Source organism: Erythranthe guttata, chromosome 1 (assembly GCF_056151865.1).
Source record: "Erythranthe guttata isolate IM_541 chromosome 1, IM_541, whole genome shotgun sequence".
Lineage (NCBI taxonomy): Eukaryota > Viridiplantae > Streptophyta > Magnoliopsida > Lamiales > Phrymaceae > Erythranthe > Erythranthe guttata.
In genome coordinates this window covers 2,611,876-2,636,397 of record NC_142533.1, presented here as the reverse complement: position 1 = coordinate 2,636,397, position 24,522 = coordinate 2,611,876, and the positions used below count along the sequence as shown (strand labels likewise).

General features: G+C 34.0%; 4 protein-coding genes across 4 annotated transcripts; all 4 read left to right on the top strand.

Annotated features, from left to right (window-relative positions):
• Positions 1-1,032: 1,032 nt before the first annotated feature.
• On the top strand, positions 1,033-4,095 carry LOC105957936 (uncharacterized protein At4g15970). The gene is made up of 3 exons (XM_012981922.2): positions 1,033-1,565; positions 2,233-2,601; positions 3,473-4,095. The coding sequence occupies exons 1-3, from the start codon at positions 1,236-1,238 to the stop codon at positions 3,962-3,964; spliced, it is 1,191 nt and encodes a 396-aa protein (XP_012837376.1). The 5' UTR covers positions 1,033-1,235; the 3' UTR covers positions 3,965-4,095.
• Positions 4,096-6,997: 2,902 nt separating this feature from the next.
• LOC105957863 (uncharacterized protein At4g15970) lies at positions 6,998-10,156 on the top strand. The gene is made up of 3 exons (XM_088816578.1): positions 6,998-7,423; positions 8,334-8,702; positions 9,553-10,156. Exons 1-3 carry the CDS (start codon positions 7,157-7,159, stop codon positions 10,042-10,044), a joined length of 1,128 nt encoding a protein of 375 aa, XP_088672704.1. The 5' UTR covers positions 6,998-7,156; the 3' UTR covers positions 10,045-10,156.
• A 2,267-nt stretch (positions 10,157-12,423) lies between these two features.
• On the top strand, positions 12,424-15,537 carry LOC148772571 (uncharacterized protein At4g15970-like). Its single transcript, XM_088816575.1, has 4 exons — positions 12,424-12,804; positions 13,777-14,151; positions 14,687-15,165; positions 15,275-15,537. Exons 1-4 carry the CDS (start codon positions 12,532-12,534, stop codon positions 15,348-15,350), a joined length of 1,203 nt encoding a protein of 400 aa, XP_088672701.1. The 5' UTR covers positions 12,424-12,531; the 3' UTR covers positions 15,351-15,537.
• Positions 15,538-16,690: 1,153 nt separating this feature from the next.
• On the top strand, positions 16,691-18,844 carry LOC105957862 (uncharacterized protein At4g15970). The gene is made up of 4 exons (XM_012981836.2): positions 16,691-16,984; positions 17,182-17,547; positions 18,050-18,534; positions 18,627-18,844. Exons 1-4 carry the CDS (start codon positions 16,736-16,738, stop codon positions 18,682-18,684), a joined length of 1,158 nt encoding a protein of 385 aa, XP_012837290.2. The 5' UTR covers positions 16,691-16,735; the 3' UTR covers positions 18,685-18,844.
• The last annotated feature ends 5,678 nt before the right edge of the window (positions 18,845-24,522 follow it).

Genomic DNA, 24,522 nt, shown 5'->3' with positions numbered 1-24,522 from the left:
CAGTATACATTGGAAGCCTCTTATTTTTTTCTGCACAAATCACTCGTACCTTCATGAATTTTGCACACACACACACACACACACACATATGTATATATATATATATACATTGAAAATTATATTATGAAATAAATGAAAGATATGTAGAAAATTCCCATCTCATGTTTCTGTGACGGAGGGTAGCCCATCGTTGACTCTTTCCCTTTCGTTTAATTAATGTCATATTGCATTTGCTTATCAAAAACAAAAAATGAAAGGTATGTAGAAAATGAAGCCCAAGGAAAAAAAAAATGCAATAAATTGATGTGGATTGAAGTCTGAAGAGGTCGGCTAATGGAACCCGAAAGCAACATGAGATGTGATGGCGAATTGCAATTTTTCCACACTGAATGGAAATGACGATACGGGAAAACGACATCTTCGAAAAATGGGAATACGGGAGTTTGAGAGAAACATGTAAATATTAAAAGTATTGGGTTATATTTATAAATATGCTATATAAATCTATATAAGTTTTTATTTATATACAATTTTTTATATATATACATTCAAAATAAATTTTACTATCAACTATTAGTCTGTCATTTTGAAATTGATCATTAAACCATATGTAAACAATTAGGAAACAAACAAAAATACATGTTTCTAATTTTTTAGTAATTATAAAATGGCCCATAAGATGTGGACAGACCAAGACAATCAAAATTAAGATTAATATAATCTTCTTACGTGTTAATTGGTGCTGCCTTTAATTTTTATTCCAGTCAAACATATATTGGAATTTACATTATGAATATATAAACATTATATTGGGCAAAAACATGGAATCCGTAAACATTAATAATTTATAAGCATTTTATAAAATAAAAAACAATAAAATTGATAAACACTTTACACAATAATATATTAATATTATATATATAGTTGCCATAGTTGAAACTTGAAGTTGCATTGTCCAAGCTAATTTAGTTAGGTATATAGGTAACATAAATCAAAGTATATATTGTTCACTTGATCAAACCATCTAATAATACATCCACTTGTACAATATAATTAAACAAAATTAAATAAATAAATAAATAAATAAAATTAGGCAAGGCTCTTCTAGTAATAATAGTCATAGCTAAATAAAAGTTGACTACCATCTTAATATATATATACTAGTTCTACACTTTATTAATTTGCTCAAACATAATATCTTGCAACTACAAGCCAAGTCAAATAAAAAAAAAGATATGGATTCAGCTGCCCGAGGCGGCGGCGCTGGTGGTTCTAACTCTAAAGACGGTGAGGACATCCTCGAGTCTGGTGGTTACCGCCAGGACAACCACCACGACTCGAGCATTCACCACCAGTATTTCTCTAGCACGGCCGTTAAAAGTACGTTGATATTCATGGTGGTGGGCGTTACGTGCCTTGTTTTGATCAATCAATCCGGATATCCTACGCAGTTATTTAGGTCTTATTCATTTTCGGGGCCTAAGGAATTTAATAATAATACTTCAGGAAATATATCTTCGCCGTCTTGCGATAATCGTGCTGCCGTCGTAAATGTTTCTTCTCCGGTGAGCTATATATATATACTATATTAATTTATTCTAAATTTTTTTATTCATTGTACGTAATAATATTTATGATTAATTAATAAGCATGATTAGATAATGAATTAGGTTTTAGAGGTGGATTTTTTTGGTTTAGTTTAAATATTTGAGGATATTTATCGTTCAATTTGGTTGGTGTTGAAATAAATCAAAATATTGAAATAGATAACATTTAATATGTGGAGTACAAGCTACCTATATCTAATTAATAATGCAAATATTCAAAATCCTGTGCCTTGACTATATATATTAATTAAAAATATATTTTAATTGAATAAGAAAAAGTATATTCTAGAATGCTTGATTATGCGTTCCGAATAAATTAAAACAATCTTCCATTTTCAAATAATTCCTTCTTGATTTTTCATTTTCAATTACCCCACGTGTCTCCATCGATGTTGAATTGTCACTAGTCGTTAAGTCCAGATAGTGTATATTTACCCAGCATACCTACATAGTTGGCTGAGGGTTCCTTAAAAAAAAAAAAAAAAAAAAAAAAAACCGATGTTGAATTTTTATACTGCACAAAATTTAATTAATCATATATGGTAACTCCAAATATTTCAAGTGTTTGATTTTTCTTTCAATTTTGTAATATTTTTTTTTTGGATAAATAATAAAATTAAAATAGGCAAATGAGGAGAATGAATTGGAGAAAACACTAAAATCAGCAGCAATGAAGGACAACAAAACAGTGATAATCACAACCCTAAATGCAGCATGGACAGAGCCGAATTCGATATTCGATTTGTTTTTAGAGAGCTTTAAAATCGGAAACGGAACTCAAGATCTATTGAAGCACGTATTGGTTGTCGCGTTGGACCAAAAGGCGTACTCTCGTTGTTTGGAAGTGCAACTTCACTGTTACGCCCTCACCACCGAAGGCATCGACTTTTCAGGGGAAGCGCATTTCATGAGCGAGGATTATTTGAAGATGATGTGGCGTAGGATCGATTTTCTTCACACCGTTCTTCAGTTGGGATACGATTTCGTTTTCACGGTACTCTCGATTTTTCTATGCCCTTCCCTTTTTTTTTTTTTTTAATTGCGATTGTTACTATTATACTTGACTAACTACATTTCGAATCGTGAAATTTAAAACGACTTATATATTAGCGACGATATGGAGGGATTAATTATATTATGCACCAAATTCTAACAAATTTAGTATACTACTTTAACTTAATAATTAATTAGTGAGTAGGAAGATGATATAATATATAATCGGAAACGATCAAGACTTACGTATAAAAGGATTGATTATACCAAGGGCGAAACCACGTGGGGCCTGGGAGGGGTAGCTCCCGCCCCTACAGGAAAAAAAATTATCACCTATTTTATATTATGTTTTATTGCATTTTGGTATTTATCTATTAATTTAAAGACTTTGCCCCTCAAAATTTAAAATTTGTATACTTTTAACCCATAATTTTTTTTTCCTTCTCTTTATTCACCCCATACTTTGGTCCCCCAACTAAAAGCCATTGGATCCGCCCTGGATTATATTAATAATATATGGTCTTCAATCTTCATATATTTTGAAATTTGAAGATATATATAGTTATCGCTCTATAATATAATTCTTTATATCCGTATATATCTGGGTCAATTATATAATTGTGTAAATTACAAACTCCCCTGATGTAAGGTCTATTTACGAAACACCCCCCCCCCCCCCATTTTTCCATAATTACATCCACTCCATGTAATGTGTAAATTTCTTACATTAAACACCCTTTTAAGGGGATTAGATGTACAAAATTTACAAACTGCAGGGAGATGGATGTAATTTCTTAAAGCGAAAGATTTTTTGTAATTACGTTTTATCCCCAGATATTTTATTTAAATTTGACACATACATATATATTTAGGATGCTGACGTAATGTGGCTAAGGAATCCATTCGAAAGATTCCATCCGGACGGCGACTTCCAAATCGCGTGCGACCACTACTGGTTCAACTACACCGACGTGAACAACTCACCGAACGGCGGGTTCAACTACGTGAAGTCGAACAATCGGACCATCCAATTCTACAAATTCTGGCACACGGGTCGAGAGTATTTCCCCGGGAAGCACGACCAGGACGTGCTGAATGCCATAAAAATGAACCCGTTTATTAAACGGATCGGGTTGGAGATGCGGTTCTTGGATACGGCCGAGTTCGGCGGGTTCTGCGAACCGAGCAAAGATCTGGACCGGGTCGTCACAATGCATGCGAATTGCTGCATTGGGATGGAGAACAAGATCCATGATATTAAAATGGTGATTGATGATTGGAAGAGGTATAATATCTCGATTCCTATTGGTGGAGAGAGGAATGTCAGTACTAGGTTTTGGACTGTTCCTCGGTTTTGTGGCTGAATAAAATAATAATTAATAAAAAAAAAATATTGATTATTTATTTGAATGATTAGTTAATTAGGTGGTAATAATGTTGATTTTAAGCTAAATTGTGCACACATTTAGTAGTAATAAATTCAATATTTCGGTTTCCTTTTGGGTTGGAATTAGAGATTGTATATTATATAGGATTTTTTTGAGCAAATATGGGATGCGGCAAATGTTGTTTCGGTGCTAATAATATTGTTTCAACTTCAACGTAATTTTTGACACTTTTTAAGGTTTAATTCGGCAAAACTTAAAACACAAATCTTGTACTTATTTGAGTTAGTTTTCTAATACAACTTTAATTATCAAGATTGGATGTCGATTGAGAAAGATATGCATGAATCAGTGAAAATTGCATTGGAAAACAAATTCATAGGACTACAGTTTCGCACTTATAGGTGTATTATTCGGAAATGAAGTATTATATAATATATATTATTTATAGTTTGTATTTTTCGGAAATTTTCGGAATTTACAATTTCAGAATTAAATCGGATCGGAAATCGGAAACTCCAAATTTATTTTATATAATTCCAATTCCAATCCAAAAAAAATCGGAAAAATTCTGAAATCAGAATTTCGAAAGTTGGAATGAAAAAAGTTGTTCCAAAATCAAAACTTTTCGAACCGGAACTGACGGAAATTGGAAATTCCGTTGCAACTTGCACCCCTACATGGGAGTATACATTTGCCTACCCCTTTAGAGATGTTAGGTATACTATTTGGGGTGCGAATCGATATTAAGGACTTGCCATTGGGGACGGACGAGAAGGTGCTCAAGTTGAGGAGATGGGGTTCCATGTTACGCATAACGCAGATGATTGGGCCTCCGACGGCGTTATGTTGGTGGAGTCGGTCCTGGATGATGTGAGTCCGCGGTGTCCATACGTGCATCTCCACGATAAGCAACGACCACTAGATTGGGTCCCTAACGGCATTATGGAAATAAGGACGACATTGCGCCTTTAAACCCTTCCGGTGTTCTTTCTATCGGAAAACTAAAAAAATAAAAAGAAATTGCAAGTTTTATGTGAAATTTTTCATTGTGGTGAAGTGATCATAACCACTATACTAATTGTTTTTTTTATTTTATTTTTTATTATGTGATGATAAATTTAACTCTTTATTTGGTCACTTGATTATTATTTATGCTAAATTTTGGAAAATTAAAAATTATAATAACTTCTAATATATAATACAAAAAACACATATATAGATTGTTAGGATAGTAGACTAAAAGTCTCGCTTTTAGCTTCGTAGTTTTATTACTGAATTAATAAAATAGTTTATTATCATTTTATGAGAATCTGCACTAGGGTACTCAATACATTTAATTGATTGTTTGTCAATTAATTAAAAGCATAAGTCTAATATTATTCTAATATTATTCGAAATGGTGTGCTACGGCGCACAGAAAGATCATTTTGAAAGTTCGTTTAGAATATAAAGATAAACGTTCACAATCTAGATGGGAATGGACTAACCATTGGTAAAAGATTGTAGCACAATATTTAAGTGATTGGTCTTGTTCACAGTAAACAGCGAATAACTTTTGTAGTTATTGTTTTGACTTATTGTGCTAGCACACCCGGCATGTGTTGAACCGGACAAAGTGAAATAATTGTTTCATCACTGTTCAAAATGAAACTGTATTATTTCTAGTTGACAGTAAATTACTTACTCTCTTAATCCCTAGATAATTAACAACGTACATATTTAATTGATGATCTCTACTTTGATGTCACAATGGGAGAGATTCCTATATTGAGTCAAATGGCCCCCGGTGCGTTGGGTAGAGACATTAAGAATTAATAGGTGGAAATTAATTATCGAAAGGAATCCACATCTCTGAAATATGAGATTGATAATAACCCTTGAGTAGCTTATAAGATTTGTTTATGCCAAGTCCTGGCCAGGTGGATTTCGTATCCGGCATACTCAAATAAGTTAAGCGGGCAAGACTCATGAAAAGAAACCATTTAATTTATTTAGCAGTGAATAAATTATTTGGTGGTTATAAGATATCTTAATGTGGGGAGAATCTAAGTAATGATCGACCGGAGCTCGAATGTAATATTTGAGAATATAAACGGGAGTTCAATAATTATTTGGTAGTGGAAAATAAATAATTATTTAATGATTAATTAAATAAATTCTTTTAAGAGTTTGGATTTAATTAATTATTAGTTGCCCGATTTATATTTTCTCCTTTAGTCCCTATTGTAGCCCAATGGATTTTCTAATTAATCGAGAAAATAAAGTTCAACTAATATTATATATTGGAATTAATATAGCCGAAAATTAAGTCCCCTTTGGATTATAATTTTCGACTATATAGAGTTATAGAAGGAGTGGGATTTGTTTCCATGTAATCCTCTCTATGTGGGACTCTAATTCCTTGTGCTATATATAATAGAAATTAGGTTGGTGAGAGGATAATTAATTGCTACACGCCTACTACACGTTGGAAGAAAATAAAATTTTCTCTTCTTCTTTTCTCTCTAAATTTCTCGATTATAGATTTAGATTTCTTCAAGTACAAGTCCACCCTTGTAGAAGAATTATTAATCCGGGATATACAATAGAAGATTATAGGTTTTTTAGAGCAAACATTTATTCCCGAATTGCCGAAGATAGAAACGGATCTGCTCGCGAAAACTGTAAGTTGCTAGATTAGATTTATTCCGCTTTAAACGAATCTAATCAAAGCATGTTAATAAAATTAAAACCGGCTAATCTAGAACCTCTTGCGAATTTTCATTGAATTCTGGGCTTCACATCCCAACATAGATAACCTTGAGATTTAATTTAATTTAAATTATTAACGAAAATGAAGTTATAGTAAGATTTATTTGATGTTATACTTGATGATTATTAACCATTAATTTTCTCGGCATCAACATTTAATAATTACTAAAAGATATGGAAGAGAAAAATAACAATGCAAACCCTTGGCATCCACTAATTAATAGGGGGAGTTAGTGTAGATAACGAAGGAATTAAATCATTCCTAATCCCATATTAATTAACAATTTCCTTAATTAAACACACACTAATCTTTCAATTATATCTAATTCCCACTCCCGGGTCACCTTCACTCAAACCCCATCCAAATCCAATAAATTTAATTACAGATTTACAATTCAAACCATCAGCAATCAATTCATGGATTCAGAATGTGGAAGAAAAAGCAAGCAATTGTCGCCGGAGTTGGGCGGCGGCGGCGGCGGCGATTACCACTACCACCACCTGAGGCATTTGTTCTTCAACCACCACCTCCTGAAAGTGGTGGTGCTGAGCGCTATGGTCACGCTGACGTCATTTATGCTTTATCAAGCTTCTGAGAGCCCTTTCCAGATTCTGCGACGATCGATTTACTCTTCCTTCTCCTTTTCTTCTCATGCATACCATTCCGTCTGCAATTCATCTTCTGTAAGTTTCCGTCGCTAATTTTCGTACGCTCTTTAATTTCGTCGCTAATTGTTATTCAATGGTGTATGATCAAGTGATATTGGTCAAGCGGATCCGACTTTCACACATATTTCACACACTCAAACGTGCGTGTATATATATGTGTATGTGTGTGTGTGTTTTTTTAATTTTTTTAGTGTAAAGTGTAAACTGGGTAATAGTGTGTGTATAACAATGTAGAGTTTATTGCATTTTCTACCCCTGATTTTTATTGAATTGCTAAAAAGACCCCTCGTGATATAAATTGTAGCAAAAAGCCCCCACATAGTACATTTTTTAGGCACGCAATCCCTTAAAAGTGAGTTCTTTGGGGTAGTTTGCCGAATCAAATTGAATTATAAGCGATTTTTTGTTAATTAGAAAATACATAGATGCCGAATGCAATAAATTCCAATATATTACTGGTAATAATTTTCTTGAAAGTTTCAATAGGAAAAAAGAATGTATATATATTGTTGCCAGAAACTTTTTTCAGCTATATATCTAGTAAATGATCAATCCTCATTACATATCAATATATATAAATAGTCGAAATTCAGTATATATCTCTGAGAATATATATATATATATATATATATATATATATATATATATATATATATATATATATATATATATATATATATATATATAACACGCACAGTGTTAGTCAACGATGTTGATCAATTGTCAAGTTCGAATCTCTTTGCCAACAGTCGTTAGGTTGAGTTCGTCACACTGCATGGTCAGCCTAACTAGTATGGTTTACGTCTCTCGTATGGTTATATTTGACAAAATTTAATCATATATCGTAACACCAAATATTTCAAGTGTTCGATTTTTCTTTCAATTTTTTAATTTTTTTTTTGGATAAATAATAAAATTAAAATAGGTAAATGAGGAGAATGAATTGGAGAAAACACTAAAATCAGCAGCAATGAAGGACAACAAAACAGTGATAATCACAACCCTAAATGCAGCATGGACAGAGCCGAATTCGATATTCGATTTGTTTTTAGAGAGCTTCAAAATCGGAAACGGGACTCAAGATCTATTGAAGCACGTATTGGTTGTCGCGTTGGACCAAAAGGCGTATTCTCGGTGTTTGGAAGTGCGCCTTCACTGTTACGCCCTCACCACCGAAGGCATCGACTTTTCAGGGGAAGCGCATTTCATGAGCGAGGATTATTTGAAGATGATGTGGCGAAGGATCGACTTTCTTCACACCGTTCTTCAGTTGGGATACGATTTCGTTTTCACGGTACTCAATTTTTCTATGCCCTTCCCTTTTTTTAAGTTAATTTCGATTGTTACGTTACTATTATATTTGACTAACTACATTTCGAATCGTGAAATTTAAAACGACTTATAAATTAGCGACGAGGGATTAATTATATTATGCACCAAATTCTAACAAATTTAGTATACTACTTTAACTTAATAATTAGTTAGTCAGTAGAAAGATGATATAATATATAATCGGACTCATGCAAACGATCAAGACTTAACGACTTTCGTATAAAAGGATTGATTATACTATCAGGGGCGGAACCACATGGGGGGCCTAGGGTGGGCTCCTGCCCCTGCAAAAAAAATTTAATACCTATTTTTTATTACTTTTTCTTTATTGCATTTTGGTATTTATCTATTAATTTATAGACTTTGCCCCCCAATTTAAAATTTGTACGCCTTTAGCATATAAAAAATATTTTTATTCCTTCTCTTTATTCACCCCATATTTTAGCCCCTGGGTCCGCCCCTGGATTATACTTATAATATATGGTCTTCAATCTTCCTATATTTTGAAATTTGAAAGATATATAAAGTTATCGCTCTATAATATAATTCATTATATTCGTATATATATGGGTCAATTATATAATTGTGTAAATTACAAACTCCCCTGAAGTAAGGTCTATTTACACCCCCCCCCCCATTTTCCCATACTTACGTCCACTCCATGTAATTTGTAGATTCTTACATTAACACCCTTGTTGTAGGGGGTTGGATGTAAGAAATTTACAAACTGTAGGGGGTGGATGTAATTTGTCAAAACGAAAGATTTTTCGTAATTACAATTATTTAAATTTAATACATACATATATATTTAGGATGCTGATGTAATGTGGCTAAGGAATCCATTCGAAAGATTCCATCCCAACGGCGACTTCCAAATCGCATGCGACCACTACTGGTTCAACTACACCAACTTGAACAACTCGCCGAACGGTGGGTTCAACTACGTGAAGTCGAACAATCGGACGATCCAGTTCTACAAATTCTGGCACACGGGTCGAGACTATTTCCCTGGGAAGCACGACCAGGACGTGCTGGACGTGATAAAAATGAACCCGTTCATCAAACGGATCGGACTGGAGATGCGGTTCTTGGATACCGCCGAGTTCGGCGGGTTCTGCGAACCGAGCAAAGATCTGGATCGGGTCGTAACAATGCATGCGAATTGCTGCATTGGGATGGAAAACAAGATCCATGATATTAAAATGGTGATTGATGATTGGAAGAGGTATAATATCTCGATTCCTATTGGTGGAGAGAGGAATGTCAGTACTAGGTTTTGGACTGTTCCTCGGATTTGTGGCTGAATAAAAAAAATGATTAATTTGAATGATTAGTTAATTAATTAGGTGATAATAATGTTGATTTTAAGCTAAATTGTGTACACATTTAGTAGTAATAAATTCAATATTTCGGTTTTCTTTGGGTTGGGATTAGAGATTGTATATTATATATGATACGGAGAAATTACAATTTTGCATTGATTTCATATTTCATCATCTGTGTTCAGAAAATTAAAACACATTTGGTCCCTTATGTTTCAATAATTTAACATTTTTTGTCATTTCCATCAATTTACCGTTAGTTTGTCAGTTAAGTTAGTGAAAGGCACACGCTTGATTCCGCTAGTGCTAACGGATTTTTGATGGGAATGACTATAAATGTTGAATTTATGAAACATGAAGGACCAAAGGTGTTTTCTATGAACATGGGGAACAAATGTGAAATTGGTGCCAACTTGAGGGATGGAATCTGTATTAATGAATATGAAGTTTCATAATTGTACTCCCTCTGTTCCACAATAACTGTCTTTTTTTAAAAATATTTTTGTTCCATATTATGTGCACTTTAGATTTCCAATACTACATTAAATGCATTTTTCCTGTTTTAACCTTATTAATGAAACTCTATTCATTAATTTTTTCTTATAAATCATTAAATATTAAAGGCTGTTTTAGTCATTTTTATATGATTTTTCTAAAATCAAGATATATTTATTGAGTTTCTTAATCTTTGTGAAAAATGAAAAGTGACAATATAGGAAACGGAGGGAGTATTTGATTGAGCCCAATCGGGAAAATTACAATTTTCACCCCTCAAGTTTGCACCAATTTCACATTTGGTCCCTCATTTTCACAAAGAACACATTCGATCCCTCATGCTTCAATAATTTAACACTTTCAGTTCTTTTCCTCAATTTACTGTTAGTCTATCAGTTAAATTAGTGATGAAAACACGCTTGATTCGGTTAGTACTAATTAACGTAAAATTGATGAAAATGATAAAAAAAATGTTGAATTTTTGAAACATGAGATGCCAAATTTATTTTTCGCGAACATAAATGATCAAATGTGAAATCAGTGCAAACTTGATGGATGAAAAGTGAAAACTGTATTTTATCCCAGCCCAATCCAATTAAAACCAGATCAATACGCATATATGAAAAGTTGGCCCTAAAATAAATAATTCTTTTTTGATGGCCCTGAATATAATAAATAATAGTGGAATCTTCTAGATGATATGGAATATTATCACTTTTGTACATATTTTGTCCCATTCGAACTCCACATTTTGAAGCAAGATGATCATAATATATGTGTTTTTTGGCTTGTATATATCTGATTGTGGTGCATCAAAAATTGTATTTTTACACAAAACGAGTACAAACTAGAGCACATTCCACGAAATCCATAAGGGTGGAGGTGTAAGAAAAAATAATAGTCGAGGGATAGATGTAATTATCCAAACAAGAGGGGTTTTTTCATAAATTGACCATACCTCAGGGGTGGTTGTAATTTACCTTATATTTTTTAATGTCTTGTTTATTATGTACTAGAATGGTATGCGAAGCATGGGAGTATACATTTGCCTAGGCCTTTAGAGATGTTAGGTATACTGTTTGGCGTGCAAATCGTTATTAAGGACTTGCCATTGGCGACGGACGAGAAGGTGCTCAAGTTGCAGGAGATGGGGTTCCATGTTACACACAAAGTAGACGATTGGGACCCCGACGGCGTTATGCTAGTGGAGTCGGTCCTGGATGATGTGAGTCCACAGTGTCCATACGTGCATCTCCACGATAAGCAGCGACCACTAGATTGGGTCCCTAACGGCATTATGGAAATAAGGGCGGCATCGCGCCTTTAAACCGTTCCGGTTTTCTTTCGATTGGAAAACTATAAAAATAAAAAAAAAGTTAAAAAAAAGTTGGAAGTCTGATGTGAAATTTTGCATTGTGGTGAAGTGATCATAATTCATAACACCACTATACTAACTGTTTTTTTCTTTTTTTTTTTTTCTTTTTTTTTTTTATTTTGTGATGATAATTTAACTCCTTTATTTGGTCACTTTATTAATATACGCACAAATTTTGGAAAATTAAAAATTGTAATAACTTCTAATATATATTAAAAAAAAACACGAATATATACAACCTTGAGATTTAATTTACTTAAGTTATTAGTGAAAATGAAGTTGTAGTCTAATATTTAATTTGATGTTAGGGGTGATTATTGACCGTTAATCTTCACCACATCAATGATTAATAATTACCAGGTGTATTTCTTCGGGTGCAGCATCACAAACCCTTCGCATCCACTAATTAATAGGGGGAGTTAATGTAGATAATGAATGAATTAAACTATTCCTAATCAGATTAATTAATAATTTCCTTAAATTAAACACACACTTATCTTTCAATTATATAGATAGTGCTTTCACCTTCACTCAAACCCCATCCAAATCCAATCAAATTTAATTACAGATTCACGGTCAAACAAATTACCGATTAATTCATGGATTCAGATTGTGGAAGAAAAGGCAGGCAATTGTCGCCGGAGTTGGGCGGCGGCGGCGATTACCTCTACCACCACCTGAACCCTAACCAGAGGCATTTGTTCTTCAATCACCACCTCCTGAAAGTGGTGGTGATGTGCGCTATGGTCACGCTGACGTCATTTATGCTTTATCAAGCTTCTGAGAGCCCTTTCCAGATTTTGCGACGATCGATTTACTCTTCCCTCTCAATTACTTCTCATGCATACGATTCCGTCTGCAATTCATCTTCTGTAAGTTTCCGTCGCTAATTTTCATACGCTCTTTAATTTCGTCGCTAATTGTTTATCAATGGTGTATGATCATTGATCAAGTTAAATTGGTCAAGGGGATCCAACGACTTTCACACACATTTCACACACTCAACCGTGTGTGTGTGTAATGTGTATTAGTGTAAACTGTGTAATTGTGTGTGTATAACAATGTAGAGTTTATTGCATTTAGTACCCCTGTATTTTATTAAATTGCTAAAAAAAATCCCCCGTGATATAAATTTTAGCAAAGAAACCCCACAGTACATTTTGTAGGCACACAATCCGGGATAATTACAGTTTTTATCCCTCAAGTTTGCACCGATTTTACATTTGGTCCCCGTGTTCAAAAACACACATTTGGTCCTTCATGTTTCAATAATCTAACATTTTTTGTCATTTCCGTCAATTTACCATTAGTCCGTCAGTTAAGTAGGTGATGGGCACACGCTTGATTTCGTTAGTTTTAACGAAAAATTGACATAAATGGCTAAAAATATTGAATTTTTTAAACATGATGGATCGAATGTCTTTTTTGTGAACATGAGGAACCAAATTTGAAATTGGTGCAAAATTGAGGGATCAAAACTATATTTTCCCCCACACAATCCCCTAAAAAGTGAGTTCCTTGGGGGTAGTTTGCCAAATAAAATTGGATCATAGGGGAGTTTTTGCTAATTAGAGAAAATACAGGGATGCCGGATGCAATAAATTCCAATATACTGGTAATAATTTTCTTGAAAGATTCAATAGGAAGAAGGAATGTGTATATATATGTATATATACTGTTACCAAAAACTTTTTTCAGCTATATAACTAGTAAATGAAGCAATTATCATTACATATCAATATTATTCGCCGTGATTAAATAGTCAAAATTCAGTATATATCTCTGAGAAAATATGTGTATCTAACTCCCATTTGTTTATTATATATATGTATGTATACATTTAGAGAAATTACAATGAGGAGCTATGCTTGATACGAGTGTTGGAAAAATCAGCAATGGCAGACAAAACAGTGATCATAACAGCCCTAAACGAAGCGTGGATAGAACCCGATTCGATCTTCGATCTTTTTCTCGAGAGCTTCAAAATCGGAAACCAAACAAATTTCCTTATTAAACATTTATTAGTTGTCACTCTAGACCAAAAGGCATTTCGCCACTGCCAAGTAGTTTTAAAACTCAACTGCTATTTCCTCAAAACCGAAGGCGTAAACTTCTCCGTTGAGGCTCATTTCATGACCCAAGATTACTTGAAGATGATGTGGCGAAGAATGGATTTCCTACGATATGTTCTTGAGCTCGGATACAATTTCGTTTTCACGGTACATATCTATATATATACATTTCTCTCGAGTTTATTGTATTTAGTACCCCTGTGAGGTATCGAACTGCTAAAACTGTTTTAGAAATATTTGCAAAAAAACCCCAACAATGCATTTTTTTAGCACATAACCCCCTAAATAGTGCATTTTTAGGGAGCAGTTTGCTGATGGGGCTTTTGCTAAAATTTAAAACATTGAAGAGATGTTTTGACAATTAGAGTAAACAAAAGGGTGTTAAATGCAATAAATCCCATTTATCTCTTGATATATGAGTTTATTGCATTCGGCACCCCTGTATTTTCTCTAATCCTTAAAATAACCCCTCATTTTATTTTGTTAGCAAAGACCACCTATGATTCAATTTTTTTTACGAAACTACCCCTAAAAACACACTTTTCAGGGGGGGTGTATGCTAAAGAAAAAGCATGATAGATAATTTTTTGCTAATATTAATAATACGGGGAGTTTTTTACAATTCGATAAACTCATATATATAAAAAAAATTAAAAATTGGTTCCATTTTTTTTTATTGCAGGATGCAGATATAATGTGGTTTAGAAATCCATTCCCACATTTCTACTCAGATACAAACTTCCAAATTTCATGTGACAGATTCTGGGGCAACCCTATAGACTTGGACAATTCACCCAACGGAGGTTTTAACTACGTTAAGTCGACCAATCAGACGATTGCGTTCTACAAATTCTGGTACGAGTCGAGGGAATTGTACCCGGGAATCCACGATCAAGACGTGCTTAACATGATTAAGCACAGTCCGGTGATTAAGGAGATTGGATTAGAGATTAAGTTTCTTGACACAGCTTATTTCGGAGGGTTTTGTCAGCCTAAAGAATTGGATTCGGTTTGCACAATGCATGCAAATTGTTGTGCTGGTTTGGATAATAAAATTCATGACATTAAAATATTGCTCGATGATTGGAGATATTATTTGTCTTTGCCGGAGGATGTAAGAAAAAATCGACCGCCTTCGTGGTCCGTTCCACAAAGTTGCGGGTAATTATTTTTTTTTTCCATTAATCTTTAATTAATTTCAAAAAAAAAATTCATTTTTATACATTTATTCAGCATTTTGGCTAATTGTTTTCATAATTATGTATTTCAGCCCTGCTTCGTTTGGTCAGCATACACCAAGAAAGAAGAATGTTGATGCAAGGAAAATTTTAGGTAATTTTCTTTGATATAATTTGATGAGCAATATATAGATATTGTTTAGAATTATTATTTAGATAGTGGTTAGTTAAACAGCAAAATTAAATTATTCGATACTTAAATTTGAGATGATTATGTACCAATTGTTTATAATGTGTGTTCTGTGCATTCTGCAAAACTGAAAAATTTAAAGAAATATCATTAGCATATTCATAATTTATAGGATTAGCTAAGTTTCATTAAACAAAATCAAAACTTCAGCTATGTTTTCTGGGGTAAATTACGGTCACACGTCCACACCTGCGGTGTCAAATTCAGTGGAATTTTTTAGGTTATGTGGAATATTCTTTAATTTGTACCAGTTTTACTCTGTTCCACCTCAACATTTTGAAATAAGATGATCATAATATGTGATTTTTAGCTTGTATATATCAGTTTGTGGTGCATCAGAAACTGCATCTTTTGCACAAAACGAGTACAAACTAGAGACAATTCCACGGAATCTAGAAGATTATATTGAATTTAATACCATAAGAATGAACGTGTAAGAAGATTCATAGTTAAGGGTAGTTGTAGCTATCCAAATGAGAGGGGTTTTTTCGTAATTTCATCTTACGTCAGGGGTAACCGTAATTTACTGATGTTTTCTATAATTTATTTTTCAATAAAGATAGCCAAACAGACTATTCAAGCAAATACCCAACTCAACATCGAAACAAAAAGTCGTTATAAAAAAACAATTAAATTAAATTCAACTGCAAAGAGTTGTAAATAAATAAAACTCAATTGAAAAAGTCAATTTCAATTGCCAAGTAAGAGAAACCATTACCTCTTTATGTACAACACACGTTCATATTTAATTATTAGGAATTATACAAGTCCCTATCTTTTATTTTGGTTGACAAAGAAAATTGCAGCTACATACGTGCATTGGGTAAAACCACGTTGCACGAGCCGAGCCATCTTGCGAGAAAAAAAAGAAGAAAAAAAAAAAAACCCGATTTCGATGAAGAGCATTTGTCAACCATCTATATTTGTTTCAATGAATGAAAAGCTACAACCATTAATGAATTTTCATAATAGGAAACGAAATAAAGAAGCTATGAGTATGTAAAACTGTAAATCAAGAAAACCAAAAAAAAAATTAAAATAAAATAAAATAATAAATGGTAAAATAGTGAATTAAAGTAGAGGAATCCAGAGAAAAATGGGCATTCCTGAAAAAGAAAACATCTCTCCTATTTGATTTTACTTTTCTTGCCAGCAAACAAGCACGTGACACTATTTTTCCAATTCTAGCCTCAAGTCAAATTTCACTTTAATCCAAGCAAAATTTAATAAATGATGATCATATTATATATATAGGAATCTAAAGTCAAGAAAGTCTATTCTATTACATTACTCTGTTTACATCATGGATTTAGATGGTGGTGGAAGTGTTGTTATAGGCGGCAAAATGCCGCCGGAGAACGGCGGTAACCACCATCTGAACACCAATAAGAACCGCTTCTTCTTCTTCCACCGCGTCCGTAGAGTGGTGCTACTGTTCACTATGGTTGCACTAACGTGCGTCGTCGTTTATCAAGCTGATGCAAGCCCTTTTCGGTTTTTCCCGAAATCGATTTATTCATTCTCCTTGTCTCGTGCAAACAATTCAACTCAAGTACGTCGAAATTATTAATTTTTTTTCGTATTTAATGTTTTTATTATTCGTATTTGCTCTGAAAAATCTGCATTTCACTTATGTTCAGCTTAATTAGCTTTTTTTCAATACTAGAAATAAAAATTAAAAAATAAAATAAAATAAAAGAAAATTCAAACTAATTTGTCTATATATCTCTATTATATATACCTATTTAGGTAAGTGAAGAGCTAGGGTTGGAGCAAGTATTGAAAAGGGCAGCCATGAGTGACAAAACGGTAATTATAACGACCCTAAACGAAGCATGGATAGAACCGGATTCGATATTCGATCTCTTCCTCGAGAGCTTTAAAATCGGGAACGACACACTTTGGCTTCTTAAGCATTTGGTGGTTGTTTGTCTCGACCGAAAGGCGTTCGATTACTGCCTAAGGACACATTTCAACTGCTATTTTCTAACTACAAAAGGTGTCGACTTTGCCGGTGAGGCGCATTTCATGACCCCGGATTATTTGTTGATGATGTGGCGAAGGATTGACTTTCTTCGAAATGTTCTCGAGATCGGATACAATTTCGTTTTCACGGTAAGTGAAATCACTCAATTGAGTATTTCTAATCATTTATTATTGAATTTACATATTATATTGTACTTAATCGGACAGATGGAACCGGAATTAGCACTTTCAGAATGAAAAAAAAAAAAATTCATTTTTTAATGTGATAAACTAATTCCGATTCCGTTAAAAAAAATGGGATTTCAAAATTTGGAATAAATAAAATGGTTCCAAAATTGAAAGTTTTCGGATTGGAATAGACAGAAGTCATAGTTTCTAATTGGTTAGCCACCTATAATATGAAATGCATAAATTTAATGATCATATACGTGTAATTTTCGGAGGCAAATGGATTTTTTTTTTAAATATTTAAAATAAATAAATTCGGAGTCGGAAATTGTAAAATGTCGATCCAAAATGAAAAATATTCGGATCAGAATCGGTCGGAAATTATTAATTTCCATCCAATTTCCATCCCTAACTATTAAGACAATATTAATTTCTAGTTTTTTTCTTCGGTTTATTTGTGGAGGACGCGGATATAATGTGGTTACGAAACCCATTCCCGCATTTTTACTCAGACACAAACTTTCAAATATCGTGCGACAACTTCAAAGGCGACCCCTCCGACGTGAACAATGCACCAAACGGAGGGTTCAACTACGCGAAATCGAGCAATCAGACGATCGAGTTCTACAAATTCTGGTACAATGCAAGGGAGTCTTATCCGAGAAAACACGATCAAGACGTACTTGACAAGATTAAGTACGACCCCTTAATCAAGGAGACGATCGGGCTAGAGATTAAGTTTCTCGACACGGCTTATTTCGGAGGCTTTTGTCAACCGAGCAAAGACTTGAATTTAGTTTGCACAATGCATGCAAACTGCTGTGCCGGTTTGGATAATAAAATCCACGATCTCAAAATACTTCTTCGGGACTGGAGAAACTATCTGTCTTTGCCGGAAAATGTAAGAAAATCTCGGCCACCTGTATGGTCTGTTCCACAAAGCTGCGGGTAATTTCGTAATTTTGCCTTTTTCTTATTTTTTTTGGGATTTTTTTTTTCGGGCTAATACATTTTTTTTTCTTCGTAATTATTGAATATAGTCCGCGGTCGTTTCATCAGCATACTCCGAGGAAGAAGAATGGCAACACGAGGAAATAAGAATGAGTGATCGATGTCGATTATGGAAACATTTATTTTTTATTTTTTATAATTATTTGTTTTAATTATTAAATCCCCTACTTAATCATGATATTAATGTATTATGATGTACAAGTTTATGAAGTTTCAAATTTGTATTTGATTGACATATTATCTTTGATGTTCAGTGGTCTAAAGATGAATTTCTTTATTTATTTACTCCCACAATAATTACTGGGTTTTCGGGTTTCGGGTTCGGGTCCAATTAAAACCAAATAAATACGCATGGGCCTAAAATAAATAATTATTTGGTTTATTTTCTTCAAGCCAGCATTTCACCTAAGTTGGGTATTCTGTGCTTTTTTTCTTTTTTTCTTTTTTCTTATTATAATTATTCTTTGGGCGTTTTGAATGTGATGAATTGTGGTTTGGTTTATTATAATTATATGGCTTGTTCGTATTTTGTTTTGTTTTTGCCCCCATTCAATCTTTATATATAATTCTAGATGTTGGAATTCTGGAAAATATTTTTATTTATTCTTTAGAGTAACCCAGCAACCATAATCTACTAAATCCGAATGCCCGGAGCTTCATTCACTCTCTTTTTTATAATTATTAGATCAAATTATGGCCACCCCTGAAGTACGGTCAAATTATGATGCCCAAACTGTTGCTCAATAAAACACGGGGTTCTGCCCAAACTGCTGCTCAATTTGCTGGTACCACCTCTAATTTCAAATCTTCACTCTCATCCCAACATCTCAGCACCGCAATCTGCTAAGAAATTCCAACGAAGAAATGGCTTGCGGAATTTGAAATTGTATTTACTTTTCCAGGAATGATTCATCCGAAGAACGATGTGGTAATTGAGGCATCTTGTTCCTGAAAATAAAATACAATCAATTTGAAAACAAGATTACGTACTAATTATTCAATTAAAACAAGATTACTTACTGTGAAAATTCAGGCAAACTTGGTTGTCGAGTTACCCCATAAACACTGTTCGAGAAAGTAAATTGGTTAATATTATTTCAAACAAAAAGATTTTGTATATTTCAAACATATATATTTTCATTCACTTACTTGTTAGGTTGTTGATGCCAAGGGCCAGTCATTCCAAGAGGGTTCAACCTGTTCAAGTTCAAGATATATTATACATTCAGCAATTACAGAGTAAAGGACTGAGAAATTTCGGGCAAACTTAAAAAATCAGTAAATAAATAGATGACTGAAAATTTTCAGGAAGTAACTCCACAATACACACCACCATTCAAGAAAATAAATTAGTTTTATATATACTTCGAACAAGGATTTTTTGTGTTTCGGGTTTAGGATTTTGGGTTCGAGATTTCAGGAATTAACAATTCTGGAGTTCCAGCATAACCACTGTTCGAGAAAGTAAATTAGATCGTACACTTCAAACTAAGAGATAAGGATACTTTGTTTTCACCTGTCCGATTGCACATGATGTTGAACGTTAACAATTGCAAGCCAGTTCAAGAAAGTGAAAAGGACAATTTAACAAAAATATAGTAAACAATCAATAAACATTCGATAATATATATAAAAAAAAAATCAGTAATTATCCAGAAGAAGACTGAGAAATTTCAGGAAGACTCCCCATAACCACTGTTCGACAAAGTAAATTAGATTATATACTTCAAAATAAGGGATTATATATACTTCAAACAAGCTGTTCGACAAAGTAAATTAGATTATATACTTCAAAATAAGGGATTATATATACTTCAAACAAGGTTAACATGTTCAATTTCACATTCACAAGTTGATAATTGGATGATTGCACATTTAAAGGATGCTGCAATGGTGGGTGAGACTTCCCAAGCGTGTTGTAGGGCGAAGTTCTCAACCTGTTCAAGAAACTGAAAACAAAAATTCAACAAATATATAGTTAAAAATCAATAAGAAAAGGGTAGAACTCAGTATGATATATATTGAACATAAGAGTACTAGGAGTGTCTTTCAACATGGGCCCATAAACTTCAGGAGAACTTCCAACAATCTGCTTATCTTTCTTCTGTCTCTGGTCCAGCTGAAATGTAGTAGGAGTGTCTTTCAACATGGGCCCATAAACTTTAGGAGAACTTCCAGCAATCTGCTTATTTTTCTTCTGTCTTTGGTCCCGCTGAAGTGTAGAAGAAGTGTCTCTCAACATGGGCCCATAAACTTTAAGAGAACTTCCAGCAATCTTCTTATCTTTCTTCTATCTTTGGTCCCGCTGAAGTGCTTCTTTTACCATTGTCAGTGTACATAGAGCATTTGCATTCTGAGGTGGGTTAAGACCGGGAGTGACCGATGCCGCAATATTTCCTCCGGATAGGAGGTTCTGATTCAAGCCCTGGTTAGCATATGGGTTCCAAGGTGGTTTCAGGCCAGGAGTGACCAATGCTGCAATATTTCCTCCGGAGAGGAGGTTCTGATTCAAGCCCTGGTTAGAATATGAGTTCTGCAGTGGATTAGGGAAGTGTCCGAAATTGCAACATTTCCTCCGAATGGGAGGTTCTGATTCAAGCCCTGGTTAGCATAAGAGTTATGCAGTGGGTTCAGAACGGGATTGACAGAGGTTGTACCATTTAATTCAGAACTCGATGGACCCTGTTCTAATTGGTGCATGAACTGGTATTGATCATCACTAAGGAAATTGTCTTCCACTGAACGACGGAGATTCCGAGACATCTGAAAAGAGCAAATAACTCATCTCATCAACACAATTAAATCAATTTGTTTTCGAAATTAAATCTCGATAAAAGCAAAAGCCATTTTTGTTCAAAACTGAAACTATCAACTTAGTTCTAGTCAAAATTAATCTCAACAATGTAGAAAAATAATAGTAAAATCAATTTGTCCAAAAATTACGATCAACATAGCATGTAAACATTACCAAGCAACATACAACTCCAAATCGAGAAGCAACAAGTGAAAATGGCATAATTCAAAATTGCACACAAAACTAGAGATGAGTTTGACAAACAGAAACATGGCGAGAGTAGAGGGCTCTGAAGAACAAATTGAACTGAATTATGCTCTCATGTAAGTCATATTTGTTTATATTTGTCTCACAAGCAATTAATTCACAATTTATTTCAAATCCAAAGGTTTTACAAGCAACATGCAAAAATATCATCGATCAGAAAATCAACATAAACAAAATCGCAAACAAAATTAGGGATGAGTTTGACAAACAATAACAAGACGAGAGTACAGAGATTTGAAGGACAAATTTAACCGAATTATGCTCTCATGTAAGTCATATTTGAAAATATTTGTCTCACAAGCAATTAAATCGCAATTTATTTAAAATCCAAAGGTTTTACAAGCAACAGGCAAAAAAGTCATCAATTAGAAAATCAACATAAACACAAAATCGCACACACAATTAGGGATAAGTTTGGCGAACAGTAACCTGGCGAGCAGAGAAATTGATGTAAACACAAAATCGCACACAAAGTTAGAGATGAATTTGACGAACAGTAAAATGGCGAGTAGAGAAATTCAGATCAATCGATTTTCAAAATCTAAAGTGACACTCAAATCGAAGAGTACTTACTGTCACGGCCCACCAGTTTGGCCCAACCTTTTTGCCAATTTCCTTGGGTGGGAGGTTAAGAAGCACAAGATTTAGCCCAAATAGGGTTAGGCCAAGATTCTAGAAAGCTTTCTAAAACCCTTCATTGTAGATATTTTGTAAGAATATTTTGGAGTGTTCTAGTGAACAACACCTAGCCGTTAGATCAAATAGATCTCCACCGTCCATTAAGGAGGTGGTCTAGTATAAATAGGGGTAGGGTCCTCATTTGTAAGCATCCAACAAGAATTCAACATCCAAGCACTTAAACAAAGATCTCTATCGAAATGGAGTAACTCAGACGAAGAAAGTGAAATGGAGCAAATTGTCTTACATAAGACAAATGGAGAGAATTTTTATCCAAAACATTGCGTCGACGGAGGGATCTGGCTGGACTTCGCAAGTTGATAATTGGATGATTGCACATTTAAAGGAGGTTGCAATGGTGGCTGAGACTTCCCAAGCGTGTTGTACGGCGAAGTTCTCATCCAGAAAGTGAAAAGAAAAATTCAACAAATAAATAGTAAAAAATCGGTAAAATAAAGGGTAAAACTCAGTATGATATATATTGAACATAAGGTAGTAGGAGTGTCCTTCAACATGGGCCCATAAACTTTAGGAGAACTTCCAGCAATCTGGTTATCTTTTGGTCCAGCTGAAGTGTAGTAGGAGTGTCTTCCAACATGGGCCCATATACATTAGGAGATATTCCAGCAATTTGCTTATCTTTCTTCAGCTGAAATATAGTAGGAGTGTCTTTCAACATGGGCCCATAAACTTTAGAAGAACTTCCAGCAATCTGCTTATCTTTCTTCTGTATTTGGTCCCGCTGACGTGTAGTAGGAGTGTCTTTCAACATGGGCCCGTAAAAGGTTCTGATTCAAGCCCTGGTTAGCATATGGGTTCCAAGGTGGGTTCAGGCTAGGAGTGACCAATGCTGCAATATTTCCTCCGGAGAGGAGGTTCTGATTCAAGCCCTAGTTAACATATGAGTTCTGCAGTGGATTCGGAAGGGAAGTGTCCGAGATTGCAACATTTCCTTTGGATGGGAGGTTCTGATTCAAGCCATGGTTAGCATAAGAAGTTCTGCAGTGGGTTCAGAACGGGATTGATCGAGGTTGTACCATTTAATTCAGAACTCGATGGACCATGTTCTACTTGGTGCATGAACTGGTATTGATCATCACTGAGGAAATTATCTTCCACTGAATGACGGAGATTCCGAGACACCTGAACAGAGCAAATAATTCATCTCATCAACACAATTAAATCAATTTATTTTCAAAATTAAATCTCGATAAAAGCAAAAGCCATTTCTGTTCAAAACTGAAGCTATCAACTTAGTTCTAGTCAAAATTAATCTCAATAATGTAGAAAGATAAGAGTAAAATCAATTTGTCCAAAAATTACGGTCAACATAGCAAGTAGACATTGCCAAGCAGCATACAACTCCAAATCGAGAAGCAACAAGTGAAAATGGCATAATTCAAAATCGCACACAAAACTAGAGATGAGTTTGACAAACAGAAACATGGCGAGATTAGAGGGCTCTGAAGAATAAATTGAACTGAATTATGCTCTCATTAAGTCATATTTGTATATATTTGTCTCACAAGCAATTAATTCACAGTTTATTTCAAATCCAAAGGTTTTACAAATAACATGCAAAAATGTCATCGATCAGAAAATCAACATAAATAAAGTCGGAAACAAAATGAGGGATGAGTTTGACAAACAGTAACAAGGCGAGAGTACAGAGATTTGAAGAACAAATTGAACCGAATTATACTCTCATGTAAGTCATATTTGAACATATTTGTCTCACAAGCAATTAATTCGCAATTTATTTAAAATTCAAAGGTTTTACAAGCAACAGGCGAAAAAGTCATCAATTAGAAAATCAACATAAACACAAAATTGCACACAAAATTAGGGATAAGTTTGACGAACGTAAACCTGGCGAGTAGAGAAATTGATGTAAACACAAAATCGCACACAAAGTTAGAGATGTGTTTGACGAACAGTAAAATGGCGAGTAGAGAAATTCATATCAATCAATTTTTAAAATCTAAAGTGAAACTCAAATCGAAGAGTACTTACTGTCACGGCCCGCTAGTTTGGCCCAACCTTTTTGCGGGTGTCCTTGGGTTGGGAGATTAAGAAGCCCAAGATTTAGCCCAAATAGGGTTAGGCCAATATTCTAGAAAGCTTTCTAAAACCCAGATATTTTGTAAGAATATTTTGGAGTGTTCTAGTGAACAACTCCTAGCCAT

Bases quoted from the DNA above. Each gene is read 5' to 3' on its own strand.
- LOC105957936 (XM_012981922.2), top strand. From the start codon at position 1,236: ATGGATTCAGCTGCCCGAGGCGGCGGCGCTGGTGGTTCTAACTCTAAA. The intron at 1,566-2,232 runs GTGAGCTATATA...AAATTAAAATAG, and splicing joins TCGTAAATGTTTCTTCTCCG to GCAAATGAGGAGAATGAATT. The intron at 2,602-3,472 runs GTACTCTCGATT...ATATATATTTAG, and splicing joins GATACGATTTCGTTTTCACG to GATGCTGACGTAATGTGGCT.
- LOC105957863 (XM_088816578.1), top strand. From the start codon at position 7,157: ATGGATTCAGAATGTGGAAGAAAAAGCAAGCAATTGTCGCCGGAGTTG. The intron at 7,424-8,333 runs GTAAGTTTCCGT...AAATTAAAATAG, and splicing joins CCGTCTGCAATTCATCTTCT to GTAAATGAGGAGAATGAATT. The intron at 8,703-9,552 runs GTACTCAATTTT...ATATATATTTAG, and splicing joins GATACGATTTCGTTTTCACG to GATGCTGATGTAATGTGGCT.
- LOC148772571 (XM_088816575.1), top strand. From the start codon at position 12,532: ATGGATTCAGATTGTGGAAGAAAAGGCAGGCAATTGTCGCCGGAGTTG. The intron at 12,805-13,776 runs GTAAGTTTCCGT...GTATACATTTAG, and splicing joins CCGTCTGCAATTCATCTTCT to AGAAATTACAATGAGGAGCT. The intron at 14,152-14,686 runs GTACATATCTAT...TTTTTATTGCAG, and splicing joins GATACAATTTCGTTTTCACG to GATGCAGATATAATGTGGTT.
- LOC105957862 (XM_012981836.2), top strand. From the start codon at position 16,736: ATGGATTTAGATGGTGGTGGAAGTGTTGTTATAGGCGGCAAAATGCCG. The intron at 17,548-18,049 runs GTAAGTGAAATC...TTATTTGTGGAG, and splicing joins GATACAATTTCGTTTTCACG to GACGCGGATATAATGTGGTT. The intron at 18,535-18,626 runs GTAATTTCGTAA...TATTGAATATAG, and splicing joins TCTGTTCCACAAAGCTGCGG to TCCGCGGTCGTTTCATCAGC.